This window comes from Nycticebus coucang, chromosome 2 (genome assembly GCF_027406575.1).
Source record: "Nycticebus coucang isolate mNycCou1 chromosome 2, mNycCou1.pri, whole genome shotgun sequence".
Classification (NCBI taxonomy): domain Eukaryota; kingdom Metazoa; phylum Chordata; class Mammalia; order Primates; family Lorisidae; genus Nycticebus; species Nycticebus coucang.
In genome coordinates, this window is record NC_069781.1 from 80,917,031 (window position 1) to 80,939,723 (window position 22,693).

Below are 22,693 nucleotides of genomic sequence, written 5' to 3' on the forward strand. Positions count from 1 at the left end.
ACTGCAAAAAAAGAAGAAGAAGAATTAAAGTATAGTAGAAGGATGGTAGTTCACTTACTCTTACCTAGTTCTTTTTTCTTCTCATTTTTGCTGCCATTAACCTTCACATACCCTTGTCTTTTCTTCTTGCCTAACCAACTTCCTTTGAACCAAGGAGAAATCATTTTATTTTCCCTACTCGTCCCTTTAAATACATGGCAGGTTGCATTGAGGAACTATTACTACCATTTCTGGTTTTGTCTTTTACCCTGATCATGAAAATAAGTTCATAAAAGAAGGCTGACATGGGCAGCGCCAGCCACATACACACAGGCTGGCTGGTTTGAACCCAGCCTAGGCCAGCTAAACAGCAATGACAACTGCAACAACAACAAAAAATAGCTGGGCATTGAGGCTGGTGCCTGTAGTTCCAGCTATTTAGGAGGCTGAGGCAGGAGAGTCACTTGGTCCCAAGAGTTTGAGGTTGCTGTGAGCTGTGACGCCACATTACTGTGCCAAGGGTGACATAGTGAAACTCTGTCTCTCCCCTAACCCCCGAAAAAAAGGTTGACACAAAATTTCCGTAGGGATTGTGTTCATGAGGGGACTAACAGGTAATTAACCACCATAGAGTTTGATATACTTCCTCGAATTTTTGGCAAATAGAGGTAACAGGGTTCTGGACCTATAAAACATCCCCAGAGAAAGGCAAATGGTAATGTCATTAACTTCTGGACTGTTTTTAGGACAAGTTAGCAAACTGACTACATATGCATCCATATATAGAAGTGGACAGATGCATATTCCTATTATTTTGTTTTTGACCAAGGGAGTGTTTCCTATCCACTCCAAGCTTAATTGTTATCTACAACGATAGGCGTGATACCTATCTAATTCGTGGGGTTGTTGTGATACTCAGTTTAATAATATATATCAAGATGCCTAATGTGCTATGCAGAACGAAGCCAGTGTTTCCTTTAAATGTATAGATTTACATTTGAATTAATACGAGTTATAAGAATTATTGTTTATCTTAACACTAAATTTAGGAGTTCATTGTTTTTCATCTAACTTTTCCTTTGTCTACCTGATTACCATTTTCCCACAAAAAGAACTTAATTTAAAAGGAGACTTTTTTTACTTACTTAAATGAGAAAAAGGAAAAAATATCATCTTGTATTAAGTATATATAGTATTATTGCCATTACTTCATTAAGTTGATTTAGTTGTTTTATGATTAAATTGTTTTAAATAGAACTTGTACAATTTTTATATTCTTAATTTTGTCTGGTAAGTAAAACAAATGGTTAACATTTGAATTTGAAAGCAGTTAAATCGGAATAAAATTTGATGCTTGTATTTGTACTAAAGAAAAATTGAGAAAGAAATGGTGATTTATAACTAATATTTTAGTAAAAGTTTGTTACCTAGAAAACTTAGTTTTGTTCACATAGAAAATGGTTTTCATTTTCCTCCACTTTTTTTGATGAACTGTTAAACAGAATACTGTTTTAATAAAAAATTCTGTAAATTTTTATTTCTTCCACAAGGGGGCCTCCTTAGAAAAACTTTTTCTTGTTTAATGTCAAAGTATTTCTGTACAGTTTCCATGACAGCCAAACTTTTTCAAAAATAATTTCATAGCAAAGACAATACTTATTTTTTACAGAGTATATACCTGTAAGGTAATGTTTTCTGAGATGTTAGAGGGGGAGTATTTTCTAAAATTTCCCTCTTACTCCTCTTATGTCTTAAACAGATGGAGTATTTTCTACTCTCTATTAACTGTTAAAGGCTAAACTAGAAGCAGAAATGTAAATAAAGCTAGTGAAAGTAGCCTCACTCTACAGCATTGTTTTAGATAATCGTATATTCCCTCCTCCCCCACCCCCACAAAAAAGCATAGTATATATAAAATGTGTATATATAAAAAGAACATTTTCTCAGATAAAGGTTTTATTAGGCATGTGCCCCCAACCAAAAACTTGTTTTTTTAGACGGATAGTTTTTAAAACAATGCTTAGCTGCAGAAGACAATCACTAGATTAGATTACACATGTTAGTTGCAATTTGGATCTTGTCCACCTTGCCAACTCTGATCTTTTACAGCCTTAAAGATATCTCTCCTCCAACCACATTAGATGCTTGTTCCTTAAATAAATGAATCTTTGAGGCTTCTTGCCTTTCCATTCATAATCACTTGTCCTCAGAAGGTGTTCTTCTGCTGTTCTTTAGTAATTTCTTACTTATCTTTTAAGACTATTCAGTTGTCACAGCTTCTATGACCACTCTGACCTTCCTGCATCCCCTCTCTGCACACACATACTCCGCTCCCACTGAGAGGCATCATGCTATAAGGAAAAGTGCATGTGTCCTGTAGTAGACATGACAGCCTCTGCTGTAAATGTGTAAGCTTAGATAATTCTCAGCCTTTTTTTTTTAATGTGCTAGGTGGGGATAATACTACTGTACAGTGTTGTGAGAAATAAGGAGAATAATGTGTGTGAAGCACCTAGCCAGTAGCTTAGTACATAAGCATCTAATAAATAATTCCTTTTTTATTATGATAATGATCTTTTGTATCTTTTTCCTTATTTGCCTTTCTATGGTCAATATAAAATACTGGCATTTAATAGGTTCTCAGTAATTTGATAAAGAAATGAATAGCTGTATGAATAAATGATAACTACATAAAAGGCACTTAGAAAACTATCAAACAAAATTTAAAGGTTCTACCTACATTTGAGTATTGAGTTTTCTGATACGAAGCCTATGTAGTGTATTTTTCAGATTTCATTATAGTGTAGTATAGTGTAGCTAAGTATTAAACTTTCAGAAAAAGGTGGTTTAAGTTTCAGAGCTCCTATGAATTAGAGAAATGTCAAATTATTAAGGTGCTAATGTATCTTAAAGTTCAAATTTAACCTTTACAATAAACGTTATGGACTCGGCACCTGTAGCTCAGCGTCTAGGGTGCCAGCCACACACACTGGAGCTGCCAGGTTCAGACCCGGCCCAGGCCTACCAAACAAAAATGACAACTACAACAACACAAAAAGATAGCTGGGCATTGTAGCAGCACCTGTAGTCCCAGCTACTTGTGAGGCTGAGGCAAGAGAATCGCTTAAGCCCAAGAGTTTGAGGTTACTGTGAGCTGTGATGCCACGGCACTCTGAGGGCGACATAGTGAGACTCTGTCTCAAAAAAAAAAAAAAAACTCTCAAAAAATATAAATAAATATATAAAATATGTAATAAATAATTTTTAAAGCAAGTTATTTGAGATGTGGTTTTAGATAATTTGGTTATCATAATCAAAATTTAGTAATTTATTTGGTACAATGTGGTTTAATAAAACAGGTCTCTGAACAGTAACATTCACTTTTTCAAAATTTTTCTTATGCTAGCAACATTTCATTGAGTTGGATGAAAATAGACAGAGATTATTGCAGAAATGCAAGGAACTCATGAAGAGAGCGAGGCAAGTATGTAACCTGGGTGCAGAGCAGACTGTTCCTCAAGAATATCAGACAGTAAGTATAAAAAGTATATAATTTACAGTTGTCATATTTAACATGTTATTTTTAAGTTTATAGGATCTTAGGCCTTATAATAAGCCATGAAAAATGTAATGAGTCATAAAAATGTGGAATTATTTTCCCATTTTTAAACTGAATACATACAAAAAATAATTTTGCTTGACAGATTTTCTCTACTGTATTGAAATTTAGCCACTAGTGTTTTTGGCTGCTGTAAAAATTCTTGAAACATGAGTATCACCATGCAAAATTATTGATAGTGTAACAGTTGTTCTTCCAATAAAAGGGAACCTTTTCCCCTGAAACTACCTTTAAAGGGTGTCAGTTGAAAATGTATAGTTTTTCATAGAAACATTGTACCAGTAACTAATATATAAGAAACAGTTAAAAGAGGATTGAAAGGCAAAATGGAAATGTTTTCCTAGAAATCGGTGTGTTTGTTTAGAGCTACCATCTGCCAGTAAGGAAAGGACATAAGAGCCTTTCCTTATTTCCATTATATTTCATATACTAACATATTGATTAGTTCAATAGGAGATGCTGTTGCATTTCGCCATCAATTATGAACCCCTGTGACTCCCAGTCTTTATCTGATGAGTAGGGGTGATACCTTGTCTATATACATACCTATTCTGAGTAATCCAAAAATTAAATTAGAAAATGAATTTTAAAACATACATATGTATATCTCTTTGATTCTTAATTTTTAATGTTACATATTTCAATACATAATGAAACGTCTATTAAAAACAGAAAACCACCATGATTTATTTTTGATAACTGGTCTTAAACAAAATTAGAAAATAATATATTCACTAAAAATATTGGTTACCTGCTACATATTAGGCACTGCACAAGGCAGACATACTTCCTTCTCTGCTAAAACTTACATTCTAGTCTGTAGGATGGGGCAGACAAAAACAAAATTAATGAAAAAAATAATACCAGATGCTAAGAGATGCTACCAGGGGTCCTCAAAGTGCAGCCCACTGGCCTCATGAGGCGGTGTGATTGTATTTGTTTCTGTTTTGTTTTTTTACTTCAAAATAAGATATGTGCAGTGTGCATAGGAATTTGTTCATAGTATTTTTTTTTTAACTATAGTCCGGCCCTCCAATGGTCTGAGGGACAGTGAACTGGCCCCCTGTTTAAAAAGTTTGAGGATGCCTGGAGTAGAGTGACACGGATGGGAATTGGTCAGGAAAGTTTTGTGGAAAGATACTACTTTAGATAAGTCCTGAATGAAGAAATGAAATCTGTCAAGGGAAGATAGGGAGAAAAGTATTTCAGACAATATTTCGGCTGTTTATAAATAAACATGAATTAAAAAATTTCAGCAGGATTAAAAATTACTGTATAATCTAAACAATTATACAGTAATTGTTGTATAGAGAGGAAGGCAAAAGCCAAAATTATGTGGTGCTTAAAGACTGCACAAAGAATTTGGGTTATATTATTTTTGAGATGGAATCCACTGGAGGATTTAACAGAAGAGTGGCCTTACTAACTTGAGTTTATAAACAAGCACTCTAACTTCTATATGGAGAATAAAAGAAGGACACAAGGATGGAAGTAAGGAGACCAGTTACGTGATTGCTTGAACTAGGTGAGAGATTATAGTGGCATGATTAGGTCTGAAGAGAGAGGGAAGGAGAAATTGACAGCACCAGCAGGACTTGTTGAAGGATTTGATGTGCGTGGTAAGAAAGAGAACACATAAGATTTTCAGCTGAACAAATGTAATGCCATTTACTTTTAGAATTCAGCGGCTCTCAGCCTATAGGTTGTGACCCCTTTGTAACACTGAAAATACATCCTACATATTAGATATTTACATTATGATTCATAACAGTGGCAAAATTACAGTTACGACGTAGCGATGAAAATAATTTTATGGTTGCGGGTCACCACAACATGAGGAGCTGTATTAAAGGGTTGCAGCATTAGGAGGCATTAGGAAGGTTGAGAACCACTGCTTTAGATGGAGAAGACTGAAGGAGAAACAGGTTTGCATAAAGGGGTGGGGAAAGTAGGTGAAACAAAAATTCTGTTTTACCATCTTAAATTTTAAGAAGCCTATTAGAGTAAAGTAAAGATACTTTAAGTGTTGGACGCATGAGCTCAAAGCTCAGTGGACAAGGCAGAAATTCAGCAAATATGCATTGTGAATATCTAAAGGTCCATGGAAGTTGAACTACTTTTGAAAAGGTTAAAAAAAAAAAAAAAAAAATTAAGATGACTACAACTATAGCGTGTCCCAAAGGTCACTACACGGGAAAATATTAACAAACTCATATTTTATGTTTTTAAATTTTTTACATTTACATATCAACATTTAGAGAAATTTATTTATTTGTTAATCAAGCCCAGGCAAGGTTTGCCACTCCTTGTATGCATAGAGAAATATTTTGTAATGGATATTTTGTAAATAAAGGTACATTTAGCTAGTTTCCCTTTTTTCCTATTATGTATGGCGACCTTTGGGACACGCAGTAGATTAATGTCATGTATCCAGATCTTTTTCAGGGTTTCAAGATTGGTTTTGTACTTTGTAGTACGTGGACTTTGCAGGTTGTGCTAAGCACAACAGTGCACTGTTTACCTCCTCTTACAGCAAAGTATCTATTCTAATTTGTCTCCATGGAGTGCACTCAGATGATAGTACTGTGGTGAAATTCTTGTCAAAATAATTGAATTCTTAGGCTACTTTTGTAGTTCTTCATAAGTATAGTATAAAGTTCTAACTTCTTGCTCTCTTTCAATGCCCCACATATTCTGGACCCATTCTACCAATTCAGCAAGTACCCACCATTCCAAATGGACACAACTCCTCACCCCCCATGGTATGCAGTGCTCATTCTTTTCTTTTTTCCCAGCTCCTATCTTCCCTCTGCCTTGATTTTTTTTTTCCCTATTTGCTTTAACTCCCAGAGATGAATTCTAGTGCTTTGAATTCTCTTAACTCTCCTGTAGCATGAACTCATAGTTTCTTCCCCTAAATTCCATAGCCTGTGTGATATGTACTGCTATTTTAATATTCAACATCAATACATTGCTTTGAGGTATTATCCATTGTATACATGTTTTCTTTTGAAGTGTAAGCTTTTTGAAAGCAAAGGACCCTGTTTATAATTCCCTTTGTATCCTTGTGTGCTAGCATGCTGTTGAACAGAGAGTAGATACTTAGGGGGTTGTTTTCCTTTTAACTGTTTGAATGAACTGTTTTCATTGTATCTGTAATGATGGATAATTTTTTTCTTTAGGCTTTCCAAGATCTTCCAAACACATTGGATGAAATTGATGCTTTGCTAACTGAAGAAAGATCAAGAGCTTCCTGCTTCACAGGACTGAATCCTACAGTATGCCTCTTTCTCTTTCCCCATTCTGCAAGCACCACTGTTACCCTCCCCAAACATGAGTGTACGCATGCGGGTGTGTGTGTGCGCGCGCGCGCACACACACACACACTTCCCTCCAGTACTTGCCTCCCACTCTGTACTAGAGCTTTTGGTAATAATAAGCTAGACAGCAGGAACAATGTGCTTTAAATGCCAGATTCTGAATCTATTAGAATTTTAAATAGATTCTTCCTAAGGAACACAGTGTTCTCTGCTTTTTCTTTATAAAAAGAATAGTTGGGCTAACCTGAAATACTGCAGTGACTATTTTTCAAGGATAAAAAATGTCATTTTCAGTGTGTAATGACATAAATTAATTGCATACAAACAATGCAACATAGTTAGTATTTTTAGTTAATGTTTTAATTGATGTAAATTTAATATTTTATCCTTTGGTAAATTTATCTTAAGTATTTTTTTCCTGCCAGGTTGTTGTGGAATATACAAGAAGAGAAGAGGAAATAGAGCAGTTAACTGAGGAACTAAAGGGAAAGAAAGTTGAACTAGACAAATACAGAGAAAACATTTCACAGGTAATTTTTAAAGTTTTAATCTTTTCTTTTTACCTTGTGTTTATTATTAACAAATTGGGAACATAGAATAATGCAAATTGGGATGGCATACTCCTGAGAGAAGTTCTTAACGACCAGATTGATATTAGTATAAAATTTGTTTTATGTAAAGTTTTGTGTCATAATAATGCTGCTTTTAAATTGTGTTTTTTATTGTCTTTACTTATAGGTAAAAGAAAGGTGGCTTAATCCTTTAAAAGAGCTAGTAGAAAAAATTAATGAAAAATTCAGCAACTTTTTTAGTTCCATGCAGTGTGCTGGTGAAGTTGACCTCCATACAGAAAATGAGGTAAAATTGCATTTGAAATATATTTCTACAAAAGTAATTTTAATTATGTGTTAAAAGTATTAACTATAGAGTTATACCTGTATTTTGTTTACTAAAATATTTTCCAAAGGAAGGAAAAGACAACCTGTAGGATTTATCAGGGTCACTTTTATTTTCATTTTCAAATTTCAAAAAATAATTATTTTTTTTTTTTTAATTTTTCTTTTTGGCTTTAACTTACCAATTTATTTTTCCATTTCAAAAAATTAAGGAAGTACATGTGTTTTGTTACATTGGTAACTTGTGTAATGCTTAAGCAGGGCCTTCCGTGTGCCTATCACCAGAATAGTGTTCGTTGTACCCAGTAGGTAAGTTTTCATTTCACATATCCCCACTGTCCCCTCTTCTTGATTTCTTATATCCTTTATATCATTTTGTGCCTGTAGTTTACCCATCTATTAGCTCCTACTTATTAGTGATAACATATGGTATTTGGTTTTCCATTCCTGAGATACTTCTTTAGAATAGTGGTCTCCATCCAGTTCCATCCAAGTTGCTGCAAATGACATTATTTCATTTCTTTTTATGGCTTAGTAGTACTTCATGATTGTGTGTTTGTATAAGGTTAGACATTTAAGTTTGCGAACTTGTACTAGAGGAACTGCTACATACCTTGTTGCTGAATATCACTGTGGTCACCTTCAAAGTACTCCCTTTGGGAAGCTATGCACTGACACCAGCACCTAGTTACCCTTCAGAGCGGTTTTGCAACTTTTTCTGGAATGACCATCGGGACTATCATACAAGGTCTGATGAGTTCGTGAACTCTTCCTAGAAAAAATGCTGTGAAGGGTATACTGATGCTGGTGTTGGTGCATAGCTTCCAAGGGGAGTACTTTGAAGGTGACCATAGCGATAATCTGTAATGAAGAATAACACTTTTTCTAGGATGAATTTGTGAACTTACTCAATTTCATGTGTGTGCATACACATACATACCTCGTTTTCTTTATCCACTTATGAATTGATGGGCACTTACTGACCGATTCCATATCTTTGTGAATTTAGCTGAGATAAACATTCAAGTGCAGGTGTCTTCACTTCCTTTGGGTAAATACCCAGCAGTGGCATTGCTGGATCAAACGGTAGATTGACATTTATTTCCTTGTGGAATCTTCATAGTATTTTCCAAAGATGTTGTACAAAATTGTGATCCCACCAACAGTGTATAAGCATTCCTTTCTCTCTATTTTGATACAAACATCACTTGGGTTTGGAGTTTTTTTTGTTGTTGTTTGGTTGGTTGGTTTATTTTTTTTTTTGAAATTTCATTGTTTATTCAGGCTCACCACCTCACTGGCTCATAAAAGGCATCAGCAATAATGATGATTCTGATATGAAAAAGGTAGTATCTCGTTGTAGTTTTAATTTGTTTTTCCCCAGTGATTAGTGATGTTGAGCATTTTGTCATATGTTGGTCATTTGGCTATCTTACGAAAATCTTTTGTTCATGACTTTGCCCACTTTTTGATGGGGTTGATTATTTTTTTCTTTCTGATTTGTGAGTTCTTTATAGATTTTGGATATTTATCCCTTGTCAAAAGTATAGTTTGTGAATATCTTCTCCCATACTCTAGATTTTCTATTTACTCTGTTGATTATTTATTTCTTTTGCTGTGCAAAAGGTTTTTAATTCAATTAAGTCCTGCTTATTTATTTTTTCTGTTGCTATATTTGCCTTTGTGGTCTTAGACATAAATACTTTGGCTAGGCTAAAAGATAGTTATTCTTTTCCTACGTTTTATTGTAGAATTGTTATGGTTTCAGTTTTTTAATTCATCTTGAATTAATTTTTCTATATGGTGAGAGATAGGGGTCTTGTTTCCATTCTTCTGCATGAGACTGCAATTTTCACAGCAGCATTTATTTAATAGTGCTTCCTTTCTTCAGTTGTCTACTTTGTCAAAGAACAGTTGGTTGTAGGTAGATAGTTTCATTTCTGGGTTTAGAGAAATATGTCTCTACTTTTATAACAGTACTATGTTGTTTTGGTTACTATAGCCTTATAGTATAATTTGAAGTCAGATAAATTGATGGCTCCAGATTTGTTCTTAAGATTGCTTTGTCTATTCAGGCTTTTGGTTCTGAATGAAGATTAGGATTATTTTTTCTACATCTGTGAAATATATGTTGGTATTTTGGTGGGGATTGTTGAATATGTAAATCACTTTAGGCAGTATGAACATTTTAATGATGTTGATTCTACCAATCCATGAGCAGGGATATTTATCCATTTGTTTGTATCATCTGTGATTTCTTTCATCAGTGTTTTCTGTTTCTCCTTTTAGAGATCTTTCATTTCCTTGGTTAAGTATATTTCTAGGTATTTTTTTTTTTTTGTAGCTATTATAAATGGTACCGAGTCTTGATTTGCCTCTCTGCCTGTTACGTAAAAATGCTCCTGATTTGTGTACAATGATTTTGTAACCTGAGACTTTGCTGAATTAATTTATCACTTCCAGGAGTCTTTGGTAGGGTCGTGAGGGTTTTGTAGATACAAGAGTATATCATCAGCGAATAGGGATAGTTTGTCCTCCTATTTCCTAATTTGGATGCCCTTGCTTTCATTCTCTGGCTTGTTTGCCCTGGCTGTGTTGGATAGAAATAGTGACAGTGGGCACTCTTATCTTATTCCAATTCTTTTTTTTTTTTTTTTTTTTTATTGTTGGGGATTCATTGAGGGTACAATAAGCCAGTTACACTGATTGCAATTGTTAGGTAAAGTCCCTCTTGCAATCATGTCTTGCCCCCATAAAGTGTGACACACACTAAGGCCCCACCCTCCTCCCTCCATCCCTCTTTCTGCTTCCCCCCCCCCATAAACTTAATTGTCATTAATTGTCCTCATATCAAGATTGAGTACATAGGATTCATGCTTCTCCATTCTTGTGATGCTTTACTAAGAATAATGTCTTCCACTTCCATCCAGGTTAATACGAAGGATGTAAAGTCTCCATTTTTTTTAATAGCTGAATAGTATTCCATGGTATACATATACCACAGCTTGTTAATCCATTCCTGGGTTGGTGGGCATTTAGGCTGTTTCCACATTTTGGCAATGGTAAATTGAGCTGCCATAAACAGTCTAGTACAAGTGTCCTGATGATAAAAGGATTTTTTTCCTTCTGGGTAGATGCCCAGTAATGGGATTGCAGGATCGAATGGGAGGTCTAGGTTGAGTGCTTTGAGGTTTCTCCATACTTCCTTCCAGAAAGGTTGTACTAGTTTGCAGTCCCACCAGCAGTGTAAAAGTGTTCCCTTCTCTCCACATCCACGCCAGCATCTGCAGTTTTGAGATTTTGAGATGTGGGCCATTCTCACTGGGGTTAGATGATATCTCAGGGTTGTTTTGATTTGCATTTCTCTAATATATAGAGATGATGAACATTTTTTCATATGTTTGTTAGCCATTCGTCTGTCATCTTTAGAGAAAGTTCTATTCATGTCTCTTGCCCATTGATATAAGGGATTGTTGACTTTTTTCATGTGGATTAATTTGAGTTCTCTATAGATCCTGGTTATCAAGCTTTTGTCTGATTGAAAATATGCAAATATCCTTTCCCATTGTGTAGGTTGTCTCTTTGCTTTGGTTATTGTGTCCTTAGCTGTACAGAAGCTTTTCAGTTTAATGAAGTCCCATTTGTTTATTTTTGATGTTGTTGCAATTGCCATGGCAGTCTTCTTCATGAAGTCTTTCACCAGGCCAATATCTTCCAGTGTTTTTCCTATGCTTTCTTTGAGGATTTTTATTGTTTCATGCCTTAAATTTAAGTCCTTTATCCATCTTGAATCAATTTTTGTGAGTGGGGAAAGGTGTGGGTCCAGTTTCAGTCTTTTACATGTAGACATCCAGTTCTCCCAACACCATTTATTGAATAGGGAGTCTTTCCCCCAAGGTAAGTTCTTGTTTGGTTTATCAAAGATTAGGTGGTTGTAAGATGTTAGTTTCATTTCTTGGTGTTCAATTCGATTCCAAGTGTCTATGTCTCTGTTTTTGTGCCAGTACCATGCTGTCTTGAGCACTATGGCTTTGTAGTACAGACTAAAATCTGGTATGCTGACGCCCCCAGCTTTATTTTTGTTACTAAGAACTGCCTTAGCTATACGGGGTTTTTTCCGGTTCCATACAAAACGCAGAATCATTTTTTCCAAATCTTGAAAGTACGATGTAGATACTTTGATAGGAATGGCATTGAATAGGTAGATAGCTTTGGGAAGTATAGACATTTTAACAATGTTGATTCTTCCCATCCATGAGCATGGTATGTTCTTCCATTTGTTAATATCCTCTGCTATTTCCTTTCTGAGGATTTCATAGTTTTCTTTATAGAGGTCCTTCACCTCCTTCGTTAGGTATATTCCTAGGTATTTCATTTTCTTTGAAACTATGGTGAAGGGAGTTGTGTCCTTAATTAGCTTCTCATCTTGACTGTTATTGGTGTATACAAAAGCTACTGACTTGTGGACATTGATTTTATATCCTGAAACATTACTGTATTTTTTGATGATTTCTAGGAGTCTTGTGGTTGAGTCTTTGGGGTTCTCTAAGTATAAGATCATGTCGTCAGCAAAGAGGGAGAGTTTGACCTCCTCTGCTCCCATTTGGATTCCCTTTATTTCCTTGTCTTGCCTAATTGTATTGGCTAGAACTTCCAGCACTACGTTGAATAGTAAAGGTGACAGAGGACAACCTTGTCTGGTTCCAGTTCTAAGAGGAAAAGCTTTCAGTTTTACTCCATTCAGTAAAATATTGGCTGTGGGTTTGTCATAGATAGCTTCAATCAGTTTTAGAAATGTGCCACCTATGCCTATACTCTTCAGAGTTCTAATTAGAAAAGGATGCTGGATTTTATCAAATGCTTTTTCTGCATCTATTGAGAGGATCATGTGATCTTTATTTTTGCCTCTGTTAATATGGTGGATAACGTTTATAGACTTGCGTATGTTAAACCAGCCTTGCATCCCTGGGATGAAGCCTACTTGATCATGATGAATGACTTTTTTGATGATAAGCTGTAATCTATTGGCTAGGATTTTGTTGAGAATTTTTGCGTCTATGTTCATGAGTGAGATTGGTCTGAAATTCTCCTTTTTGTTTGGGTCTTTTCCTGGTTTTGGTATCAGGGTGATGTTTGCTTCATAGAATGTGTTGGGGAAGATTCCTTCTTCCTCAGTTTTTTGGAATAATTTCTGCAGTACAGGAATAAGCTCTTCCTTGAAGGTTTGATAGAATTCTGGAGTGAAGCCATCTGGACCAGGGCATTTTTTAGTTGGAAGCTTTTTTATTGTTTCTTTGATCTCAGTGCTTGAAATTGGTCTGTTCAGGAGGTCTATTTCTTCCTGGCTAAGTCTAGGGAGAGGGTGTGATTCCAAATATTGATCCATTTCCTTCACATTGTCAAATTTCTGGGCATAGAGTTTCTGGTAGTATTCAGAGATGATCTCTTGTATCTCTGTGGGATCAGTTGTTATTTCCCCTTTATCGTTTCTGATTGAGGTTATTAGAGATTTTACTTTTCTATTTCTAGTTAGTCTGGCTAATGGTTTATCTATTTTATTTATTTTTTCAAAAAACCAACTCCTTGTTTCATTAATTTTCTGAATGATTCTTTTGTTTTCAATTTCATTGATCTCTGATTTGATTTTGGATATTTCTTTTCTTCTACCGAGTTTAGGCTTAGATTGTTCTTCTTTTTCCAATTCCATAAGATCTCTTGTGAGATTGTTGATGTGCTCTCTTTCTGTTTTTCGAATGTAGGCATCTAAAGCGATGAATTTTCCTCTCAAAACTGCTTTTGCAGTATCCCACAGGTTTTGGTAGCTTGTGTCTTCATTGTTGTTATGCTCAAGGAAGTTAATGATTTCCTGTTTTATTTCTTCCTTCACCCATCTGTTATTCAACAGAAGATTGTTTAATTTCCATGCCTTTGGGTGGGCTTGAGCATTTTTGTTAGAGTTGAGTTCCACCTTTAGTGCCTTATGGTCTGAAAAGATACAAGGTAAAATTTCAATTCTTCTGATTCTGTTGATATTTGTTTTGTGTCCCAGGATATGATCAATTTTGGAGAATGTTCCATGGGGTGGTGAGAAGAATGTATATTCTTTATCTTTGGGGTGGAGTGTTCTATATGCATCTATCAAGCATAGTTGTTCTAGGGTCTCATTTAAATCTCTTACATCTTTGTTTAATTTCTGTTTAGAGGATCTGTCCAGCTCTGTAAGAGGTGTGTTAAAGTCCCCTGTTATGATGGTATTATCAGATATCATATTGCTCAGACTGAGTAAGGTCTGCTTCAAGAATCTGGGAGCATTTAAATTGGGTGCATAAATATTTAGAATGGAAATGTCTTCTTGTTGTAGTTTTCCCTTGACCAATATAAAGTGACCATCTTTGTCTTTTTTGACTTTAGTTGCTTTAAATCCACATGTATCTGAAAATAAGATTGCAACTCCTCTTTTCTTCTGAATTCCGTTTGCCTGAAAAATTGTCTTCCAACCCTTGACTCGGAGCTTTAATTTGTCTTTTGAAGCCAGGTGTGTTTCTTGCAGACAGCAAATGGATGGCTTGTGTTTTTTAATCCAGTCAACCAATCTATGTCTCTTCAGTGGGGAATTCAGGCCATTAACATTTATTGAGATAATTGATAAGTGTGGTAGTATTCTATTCGTCTTATTTGGTGAGAGTCCATTGCTTAATTTTATCTTTTGCATCAGTGTGGAGGTTAGGTTTTGTCCTTTGATTTCTGAGTTCTTACTTTGCTGCTGATCCATTGTGGTGGTCAGTGTGCAGAACAGGTTGAAGTATTTCCTGTAGAGCTGGTCTTGTTGTGGCGAATTTCCTCAATGTTTGTATATCCGTAAATGATTTGATTTCTCCGTCAATTCTGAAGCTTAGCTTAGCAGGGTACAGAATTCTGGGCTGAAAATTGTTCTGTTTAAGTAGATTAAAGGTAGATGACCATTGTCTTCTTGCTTGGAAAGTTTCATTAGAGAAGTCTGCGGTCACTCTGATGGATTTGCCCCTGTAGGTCAACTGGCGCTTACTCCTGGCAGCTTGCAGAATCTTTTCTTTTGTCTTGACTTTGGACAGGTTCATCACAATGTGTCTTGGAGAAGCTCGGTTAGAGTTGAGGCGACCCGGGGTCCGATAGCCCTCTGAAAGCAGTGTGTCAGACTCTTTGGTGATGTTTGGGAAATTTTCTTTTATAATATTCTCTAGTATGGCTTCCATTCCTCTGGGGCATTCTTCTTCCCCTTCTGGAATTCCTATAACTCGTATGTTGGAACGCTTCATAAAGTCCCATAATTCTGACAGTGAACGTTCTGCTTTCTCTCTCTTCTTTTCTGCCTCTTTTACTGTCTGAGTTATCTCAAGAACTTTGTCTTCTACCTCTGAAATTCTTTCTTCTGCATGGTCTAACCTGTTGCTGATACTTTCCATTGTATCTTTAAGTTCCCTAATTGACTGTTTCAGTTCCTTCAGGTCTGCTATATCCTTTTTATATTCTTCATATCGTTCATCTCTTATTTGATTCTGTTTTTGGATTTCCTTTTGGTTATTTTCCACTTTATTAGCAATTTCCTTCATTGTTTCCATCATTTCTTTCATTGTTTTCAACATGTGTATTCTAAATTCCCTTTCTGTCATTCCTAACATTTCTATACTGGTGGAATCATCTGCAGTAGCTACCTCATGGTCCCTTGGTGGGGTTGTTCTAGACTGGTTCTTCATGTTGCCTGGAGTTTTCTGCTGATTCTTCCTCATGAGTGATTTCTTTTATCTGTTTCCTTGCCCTAATTTTCCTTTCACTTCCTCTTGCTCTTTAAGTTCTTGTGCCTGTGGACTAAGGGTTATAGGACCAGAAGGGTGAGAAGGTTGAAGAGCAAAAAAAGGGGATGAAAGAAAGGAGGACCGAGTGATAAGAAAAAAAGAAAGATAGAGAAAGGAGAGGGGGTGGGTATAAGGAATATTGACAAAAAGAAGAGAGGCACAGAAAGAGGGAGACAGGGCAATATAGGTGTACAGTAGGGTACCTTGACACAACCTTAAAAAACCCCACCTTCTGGGGGTGCCCAGTTGGGTGGTTCCCTTGAGGTCAGCAGCTCTTTGCTAACCTGATCAGACACAGTACCCCACCTCCACCAAGTAGAGAGGAAAGACAAAAATGCTTTAAATCAAACCAAAAGAAGCAAACAGAAAACTTTACGGGGATAAAATTGGGTGAAAAACCAAATTATATCGGTAGAAACACTAGCAAAAATGAAGTTGAAGTTATTAAAAAAGGCAGCAATGGGAAATTATAATTAAACTAGGAAAATTGAGAAAGAAAAAGGGATCTGTGTGGAAAAGATTGAAATTAAAAAAACAAAAGAACATCAGCAACGTCAAAATAAACAAACAAAAAAAACAACCAAACCAAAAACAAAAAGAAGAAAAAAATACACAACCAACAACAAAGCAGTTTGTATATGTTATTGAATATTGTCTGGGCAACACGTGGTCTTCTGGGGTATGAGATGTTAGTCACAGTTCTGATACGACTGGAGGCTGCTGATTTCTCAAACCCCAGCAGGTAGACACCCTAAATCTCTCTTCAGCCTACTTAAAAGGCACTTTGAACTTGTAAACTTGCTGAGCAGAAGCTTTCCCAGCTTTCTCGCTGGAATCGCTGCTGAAGTGGCTATGCACTTACTCAGTGTGCCAAAACCGATCTCACTCTGCCCCTGAGGGTTAGGGCTGCAAGGCGGCTCAGACCCCACCCTTAGGCTACTTGGTTGCTGGGTTACCAGCTCCCACCCGTTTCTAGCTCTGCGACCCTGAGGGCGGAGCTTGCCGGGGCAGATCACTGACAATGGATCCGTGTGACCCACCGCCAAACACTATCAGCTCCGTCTGGCTCAGCGGCTCAGACTGGGGCCCTAGACAATGGCCAAAGTTCTCCGCACTCCCGCTCAGGCCTTCCCCAAGGCAGTTCAACTCAGTGCCAAGTCCAAGGACATCAAAACAGTTCACAGGTAAGGCCTTTCTGGTTTGCAGTCTCGCTGCTACTGAACTTACAGTTGTGGGCGGGTTTAGACGGATTGAACACACGCGACCACTTGCTGGCTTTCCACTGTTTTAGTCCTCCTCTTGGGGTCCAGAAGTCTCTCGCTGACTCCCTGTATTTTCATAGGAGTGATGATAGGCAGTTCCCACCAGCCAGAGATGCCTGGAGTCCTATCTCCCCAGACTCACGGTGCCCAGATGCAAGGAAGCTGTTACTCGGCTGCCATCTTGCTCCGCCTCCCTTATTCCAATTCTTAAGGGAAATGCTTTCAACTTTTCCCCATTCAGTATGATGTTGGTTGTGGGTTTGTCATATATGAGTTTTCTAATTTACGGTATGATTTTTCTATGCCAAGTTTGTTGAGGGTTTTTATCTTGAAGGGTGCTAGACATTATTGAAGGCTTTTTCTACATCTGTTGAGGTGATTATATGGTCTTTCTTTTTAATTCTGTTTGTAGGGTGAGTCACATTTATTGATGTGCATGTGTTAAACCATCCTTGCATTCCTGGGATAAACCCCACTTGATTCATGGTGAGTTACCTTTTTGGCGTGCCCTTGAATACAGTTTGCTAGTATTTTGTTGGGGATTTTTGCATCTGTGATCATAATTGATACTGCTCTGTAGATTTCTTTTTGTCTTCCGGGCTTTGGTCTCAGGATGATACTGCTTCATAGAATGAGTTAGGGAGGATTCCCTCCTTCTCTATGTTATAAAGTAGTTTTGAAGGATAGGTAGGTACCAGTTCTTTTTATGTCTGGTAGAATTGTGCTATGAAATTGTCTGCTCTAGGGCTTTTTTTTGTTGAGAGATTTTTTATTACTGTTTCAATCTTGCGGTTCATTATTGAACTATTCAGGATTTCTATTTCTCCCTGATTTATGCTTGAGAGATTGTGTGTTTCCATGAATTCGTCCGTTTCCTCTAGATTTTCTAGCTTGTTTACATAGAAGTTTTCATAGTATTCATGGATGATACTTTATATTTCTATGTTACCATTTGTTTAATGTTTTCTTTATCATTTCTGATTAGGGTTATTTGAGTCTATTTCTGTTTAATCTGGCTAGTGGTCTGTTGGTTTTGTTTATGTTTTCAGAGAACCAATTTTTTGTTTGATCCTTTGGGATTTGTGGGAGATTGTTTTGTTTCCATTTTGCTTAGTTCTGCCTTGAGCTTTATTACTTATTTTCTTCTACTGGCTTTGAGTTTGGTTTGTTCTTTTTCTAATTCCTTGAGATGTGACATTAGGTTGTTAATTTGTCATCTTTCTGCCTTTTTGATGTAGGCATTTAAGACCATGAACTTGCCCCCTGGAGGCTCTTTTTCTCTGTATCTCATAGATTTTAAAAGCTAGTATCCTTTGGGTCATTCAGTTCAAGGAATCTTTTGATTTCTGTTTCAGTTTTATCATTGACCCAAGGATTATGCAGCAGCAGATTGTTTAATTTCCATGGCTTTGTGTAGATTTGAGTATGTCTCTTGGAATTGATTTTTAGTTTTATTCCATTGTGATCTAAAAAGGTACATTGTGTGATTTCAATTTTTTTGAATCTGCTATAACTTGTTTTCTGGCCTAAAATATGATTAATATTGGAAAATATCCCATGTTCTGAGAACAATGTATATTCAGTAGTTTAGGGATCGAATATTTTGTAACTGTTAGATCCATTTGTTGTAGGGTACTGTTTAAGTCCAGTGTTTCTCTATTCATTTTCTGCCTCAGAGTTGTCAGCAGAATGTTGAAGTTCCTAGCAGTTTAAGATGTTACTGTTGGGCGGCGCCTGTGGCTCAAAGAGTAGGGCGCCGGTCCCATATGCCGGAGGTGGCGGGTTCAAACCTAGCCCCGGCCAAAAACCACAAAAAAAAAAAAAAAAAAAGAAGTTAAAGATGTTACTGTTTGTGGCACCTGTGGCTCAAAGGGATAGGGCACCAGTCCCATATGCTGGAGGTGGTGGATTCAAACCTAGCCTCAGCCAAAAACCACAAAAAAAAAAAAAAAAGATGTTACTGTTTGTTTCTTTGCTTAGATCTAGAAGAATTTACCTTGTGAAACTGGAAGCTCCTGTGTTAAATGTATATATATTTAGGATGGTTATGTCATCTTTTTTTTTTTTTGAAACAGAGACTCTCTGTGTCACCCTTGGTAGAGTGCTGTGATGTCACAGCTCACAGCAACCTCAAACTCTTAGACTTGAACAATTCTCTTGCCTCAGCCTCCCAAGTAGCTGGGACTAACGGCGCCTGCCATAACGCCCAGCTATTTTTTGTCTTTGCAGTTGTCTTTGTTGTTTAGGTGGCCCTGGGGCAAGTTCAAACCTGCCAGCGTTGGTGTATGTGGCTGGCACCCTACCAACTGAGCTACGAGCACTGCCTGTTATGTCATCTTTTTGAATTGATCCTTTTCCTGTTGTCGATTTAAAATCTATTTATGTGATAGGAGAATAGCTAAACCTGCTTGCTTTTGATTATTTGTGTGTAATATTTTTTCCATACATTTACCTTGAGTTTATGTTAGTCCTTGTGGTTGTGTTTTTTCATTCATTCAGGTAGTCTATGTCTTTTAAGTGGAGCATTCATCCTCTTCTTATTGAGTGTTAGTATTGACAAGTGGGATGCCGTTCTGTTCAACGTGTTGGGTAATACATTATTTTTCTTTCTCTTTCATGCTTGTTGTTTTATAAGAGCTGTGAGCTATAACTTTGGGGTATTTTTATACTGGATGTTGTGTGTATAATGGCACTTTTGAGCATTTGCTATAGGGGAGGTCTTGTAGGGACAAATTCCCTTAGCATTTGCTTATCTAGGAAAGACTTTATTTCTCCTTCATTTATGAAACTTAGTTTAGCAGGACACAAAATTCTTAGCTGCCAGTTATTCTGTTTCAGGAGACTAATTATAGGACCCCATTCCTTTCTAGCTTGTAAGGTTTTTTTTTGATGGGTTTTCTTTGGTAAGTTACTTGATGTTTTCACCTTACAGCTTATCATAGAAGTTCCTCCATTGCCTTGGAGATGGCCTATTTGCAATGAATTCCTAGGTGTTCCTTGAGCTTTTTGTATCTGGATATCTAAATCTCTAGCAAGACTAGGGAATTTTTCCTCAGTTGTTCTCTCAAATAGGATTTGTAGAACTTTTGGTTTTTCTTCTTCCTCAGGGATGCCTGTAATTCTGTATTTGGCTGTTTAAGGTAACCCCGTATTTTTTGTAGACTTTGGTCCTTCCCTTTGATTCTTTGTTGTTTGTTTTTGACCGGTATAATTCAAAAGAAGTATCTTCAGTCTCTGAAATTTTTTCTTCTATTTGGTCTATTCCATTCTTAAAACTTCCCGCTGTGTTTTGTATTTCTCTTTATGAATTTTTTATTTCTAGAAATTCCATTTGGTTTTTATTTCTTAAACATATGTATCTTTTCAGTAAATTTTTCATTCATTTTATGAATTGTTTTTTGGCTTCTTTGAGTTAGTTTTCTATGTTCTCTTGGATCTCACTAAGCTTCCTTAAAATACATATTTAGACTTCTTTATATTTTAATATAAATATTGAAAATATTTCAATATTTTCATTTTGATTGGGACCCATTACTAGAGAGCTGGTGTGCTCCTTTGTGGGTGTCCTTTCACTCTGATTTTTCATATTTCTCTTGCACTGATTCTTACCATCTGGAGCAGCTGTTTTGTTTTTCAGTTTGTTTTGGTTTAAATGGAGCTCCCCCTTCCCCCCACTCTTAGGGTGTGTTGTTAGCATATGTTGAGCAGGGACCTTGGCTTTGCTTCTGGGTGTTTTGATGGGTTCTAAATGGATACCTTTGTTATAGATATCCTTGGTATGGTGTTTTTCTCAGTTGTTAGTTATTTGTAGGCTGCAGCAGGAGTGAGCTATATAAGTGGGCAGATTCCCTGTGTCTTGTTGATGAGGGAAGATGGAGGTCTTTGAACCCATTCTTTTTCTCCAGCCCAGTGGTCATATTCGCAGTGTGAATCATGTTGAGATTCCCAGTTTAAATCTCTGAGACAGTAGGTGGTGTTTGTGGGTAAGAGTAAGCCCATCCTGTTTGATGGAGTCTGTAATGCTGTCCCCCTTGCCAGTAGATGGGAGCTTGCAGGAAAGAGACAGCTACAGATGCATTTTGGGGGGGCCATCTGACCAGCTCTAGTAGATCAGGAGAAACACTGAATGCCCCAGCTGGTGTATAAGGCCCTGGTGTTTCTGTTTCCAGGCCACTGGGGAAAGCTACTAGGGAGTGGCTGAAGGGGCCCCACCGAAGCCAGAAAGTCTGCTTATGGGGAAGGAGCCATCCAGGATTCAGTCTGCCTGTTGGGAGTGGTGTTTTGTTCTTTTCCCTCTTGCCTTGCCCCACAGATCTTTCTAACAACTGGCTGCAGGCAGCAGCAACTGGCCAAACTCACCAGCAGTGGTGCCTTAAGTTGGGAGCTTCCCAGCTCAGGATCTCACCCCAGACAAAAACTGTGGCTTTTCTCATGGAAGAATACACTCCATGAATGCATTGAAGTTCAGTCCCACACTGCACTCTCCTTTTAGTTTTGCCAGATTAGTTTATGGATTTCTCCTGTGCTTCTGAGCACACAGTTGAGTTGGGATCCAGTCTGTGGGTCTGTTCCCTGGTACCCCAAATTTAATTCCTGACCATACCAAGGAGAAGCATGGTGATCCTTAGTTGTCCGTTGAGTGCTCAAATACATTCAATGTCTTTCACTTCAGAGTATGCCCTGCTGTGTTGGAGAAGTAAGCAGCACCAGCAGACAAGGAGCTCATAGTTTGTGCATCCCTTGGTCCTCTGCTGGTCTTTAAAAGTCAGGGTGTGGGTCCCACTCTTTGTGGAAGCCTTAGAGTAGTGAATGCGCCAACAGAGGGGCAGTAGCAGTTCCTGAAAGCTCCAGCTCGCTTATCTCTTGCAGTACCTGTGCCAACTCACATGGGAGCTGCCACTTGGCAGCAGTGGGTGAGGGAGAGGAGGAGGGGAAGAGTCTAAATGGAGATCTGGCACTCTGGTTCCCTTTGTCTTTCTCCCCAGAAGGTAGCCTGCTTAGAGTGTCCAAGCTCTCAGATCACACAGTTCCCTTGGGATCCACCAGTCCCTTGTGGCCACCACCTTCAGGACAGGAGTTGGGAAATGTTTGTGTGGTGACACAGTGACACAAAAATTGAAGGGCTGGCACTCCCTGAGGAGGACAAAGGCTCATAATGGGTGGAGAAGTAGTATGGCCACTGTCTTGGCATGGGTCTATGGTGAGGGGAAACCCCAAGGGGGTTGGCAGGCCAGTCCTTTGTTCTCTGGAAGCTCCCAGTTCACTGGTGGCAGACCCAAACCTTTGGGCTTGTGAGGGTAGAGAAGCTCAAGCACCTGCAGGACACCAGAGATGTGAGGGGAAGAAAAACAAAACTTGCACCTACCTTTCTGCAGGGGCTCCTAGTTTCTCAAGGGTTGATCTGAAGTCTTGCCCCTTGTGCTCCTCCGTAACTTCTTCCTATAGAACTTCTGGTAGGTTGTAGGACACTACCCTCACAATTACAACTAAGCTATATTTTTTCCCATCTAAAACATTTCCTTCTTTCTGAAGCACTCTAGCAACTGATGGCTTCAGTCAGCTATCTTGCTCCATTCCTCTAAAAATTTATTTCAGGGTCACTTTTTTTGGGGGGGGGGGGTGGCATTTGTTGATGTTTGAGATAAATGACCAGTAATAATAACTTACTATTCTTTATATCCAATCTGAGTGATGGTTATTCAGCTATGTTGAATAAATGGATTGATTTATAAGTCTACCACTGCCCAATTAGGGGAGTCATAAATTAGAAAGTATAATTAACATA

General features: G+C 37.4%; 1 protein-coding gene across 4 annotated transcripts in view; it reads left to right on the forward strand.

The window, feature by feature from the left end:
* The window catches only part of SMC5 (structural maintenance of chromosomes 5), a 105,511-nt gene that overhangs the window by 77,165 nt on the left and 5,653 nt on the right, over positions 1 to 22,693 (forward strand). For 3 of the 4 annotated variants that reach the window (XM_053574813.1, XM_053574821.1, XM_053574824.1), the window contains 5 exons: positions 3,386 to 3,511; positions 6,316 to 6,360; positions 6,781 to 6,876; positions 7,344 to 7,448; positions 7,657 to 7,776. In XM_053574813.1, coding sequence (XP_053430788.1) covers positions 3,386 to 3,511; positions 6,316 to 6,360; positions 6,781 to 6,876; positions 7,344 to 7,448; positions 7,657 to 7,776 — 492 coding nt within the window. The remainder of the gene's footprint in view (positions 1 to 3,385; positions 3,512 to 6,315; positions 6,361 to 6,780; positions 6,877 to 7,343; positions 7,449 to 7,656; positions 7,777 to 22,693) is intronic. The other variant, XM_053574819.1, reaches the window with a different exon arrangement.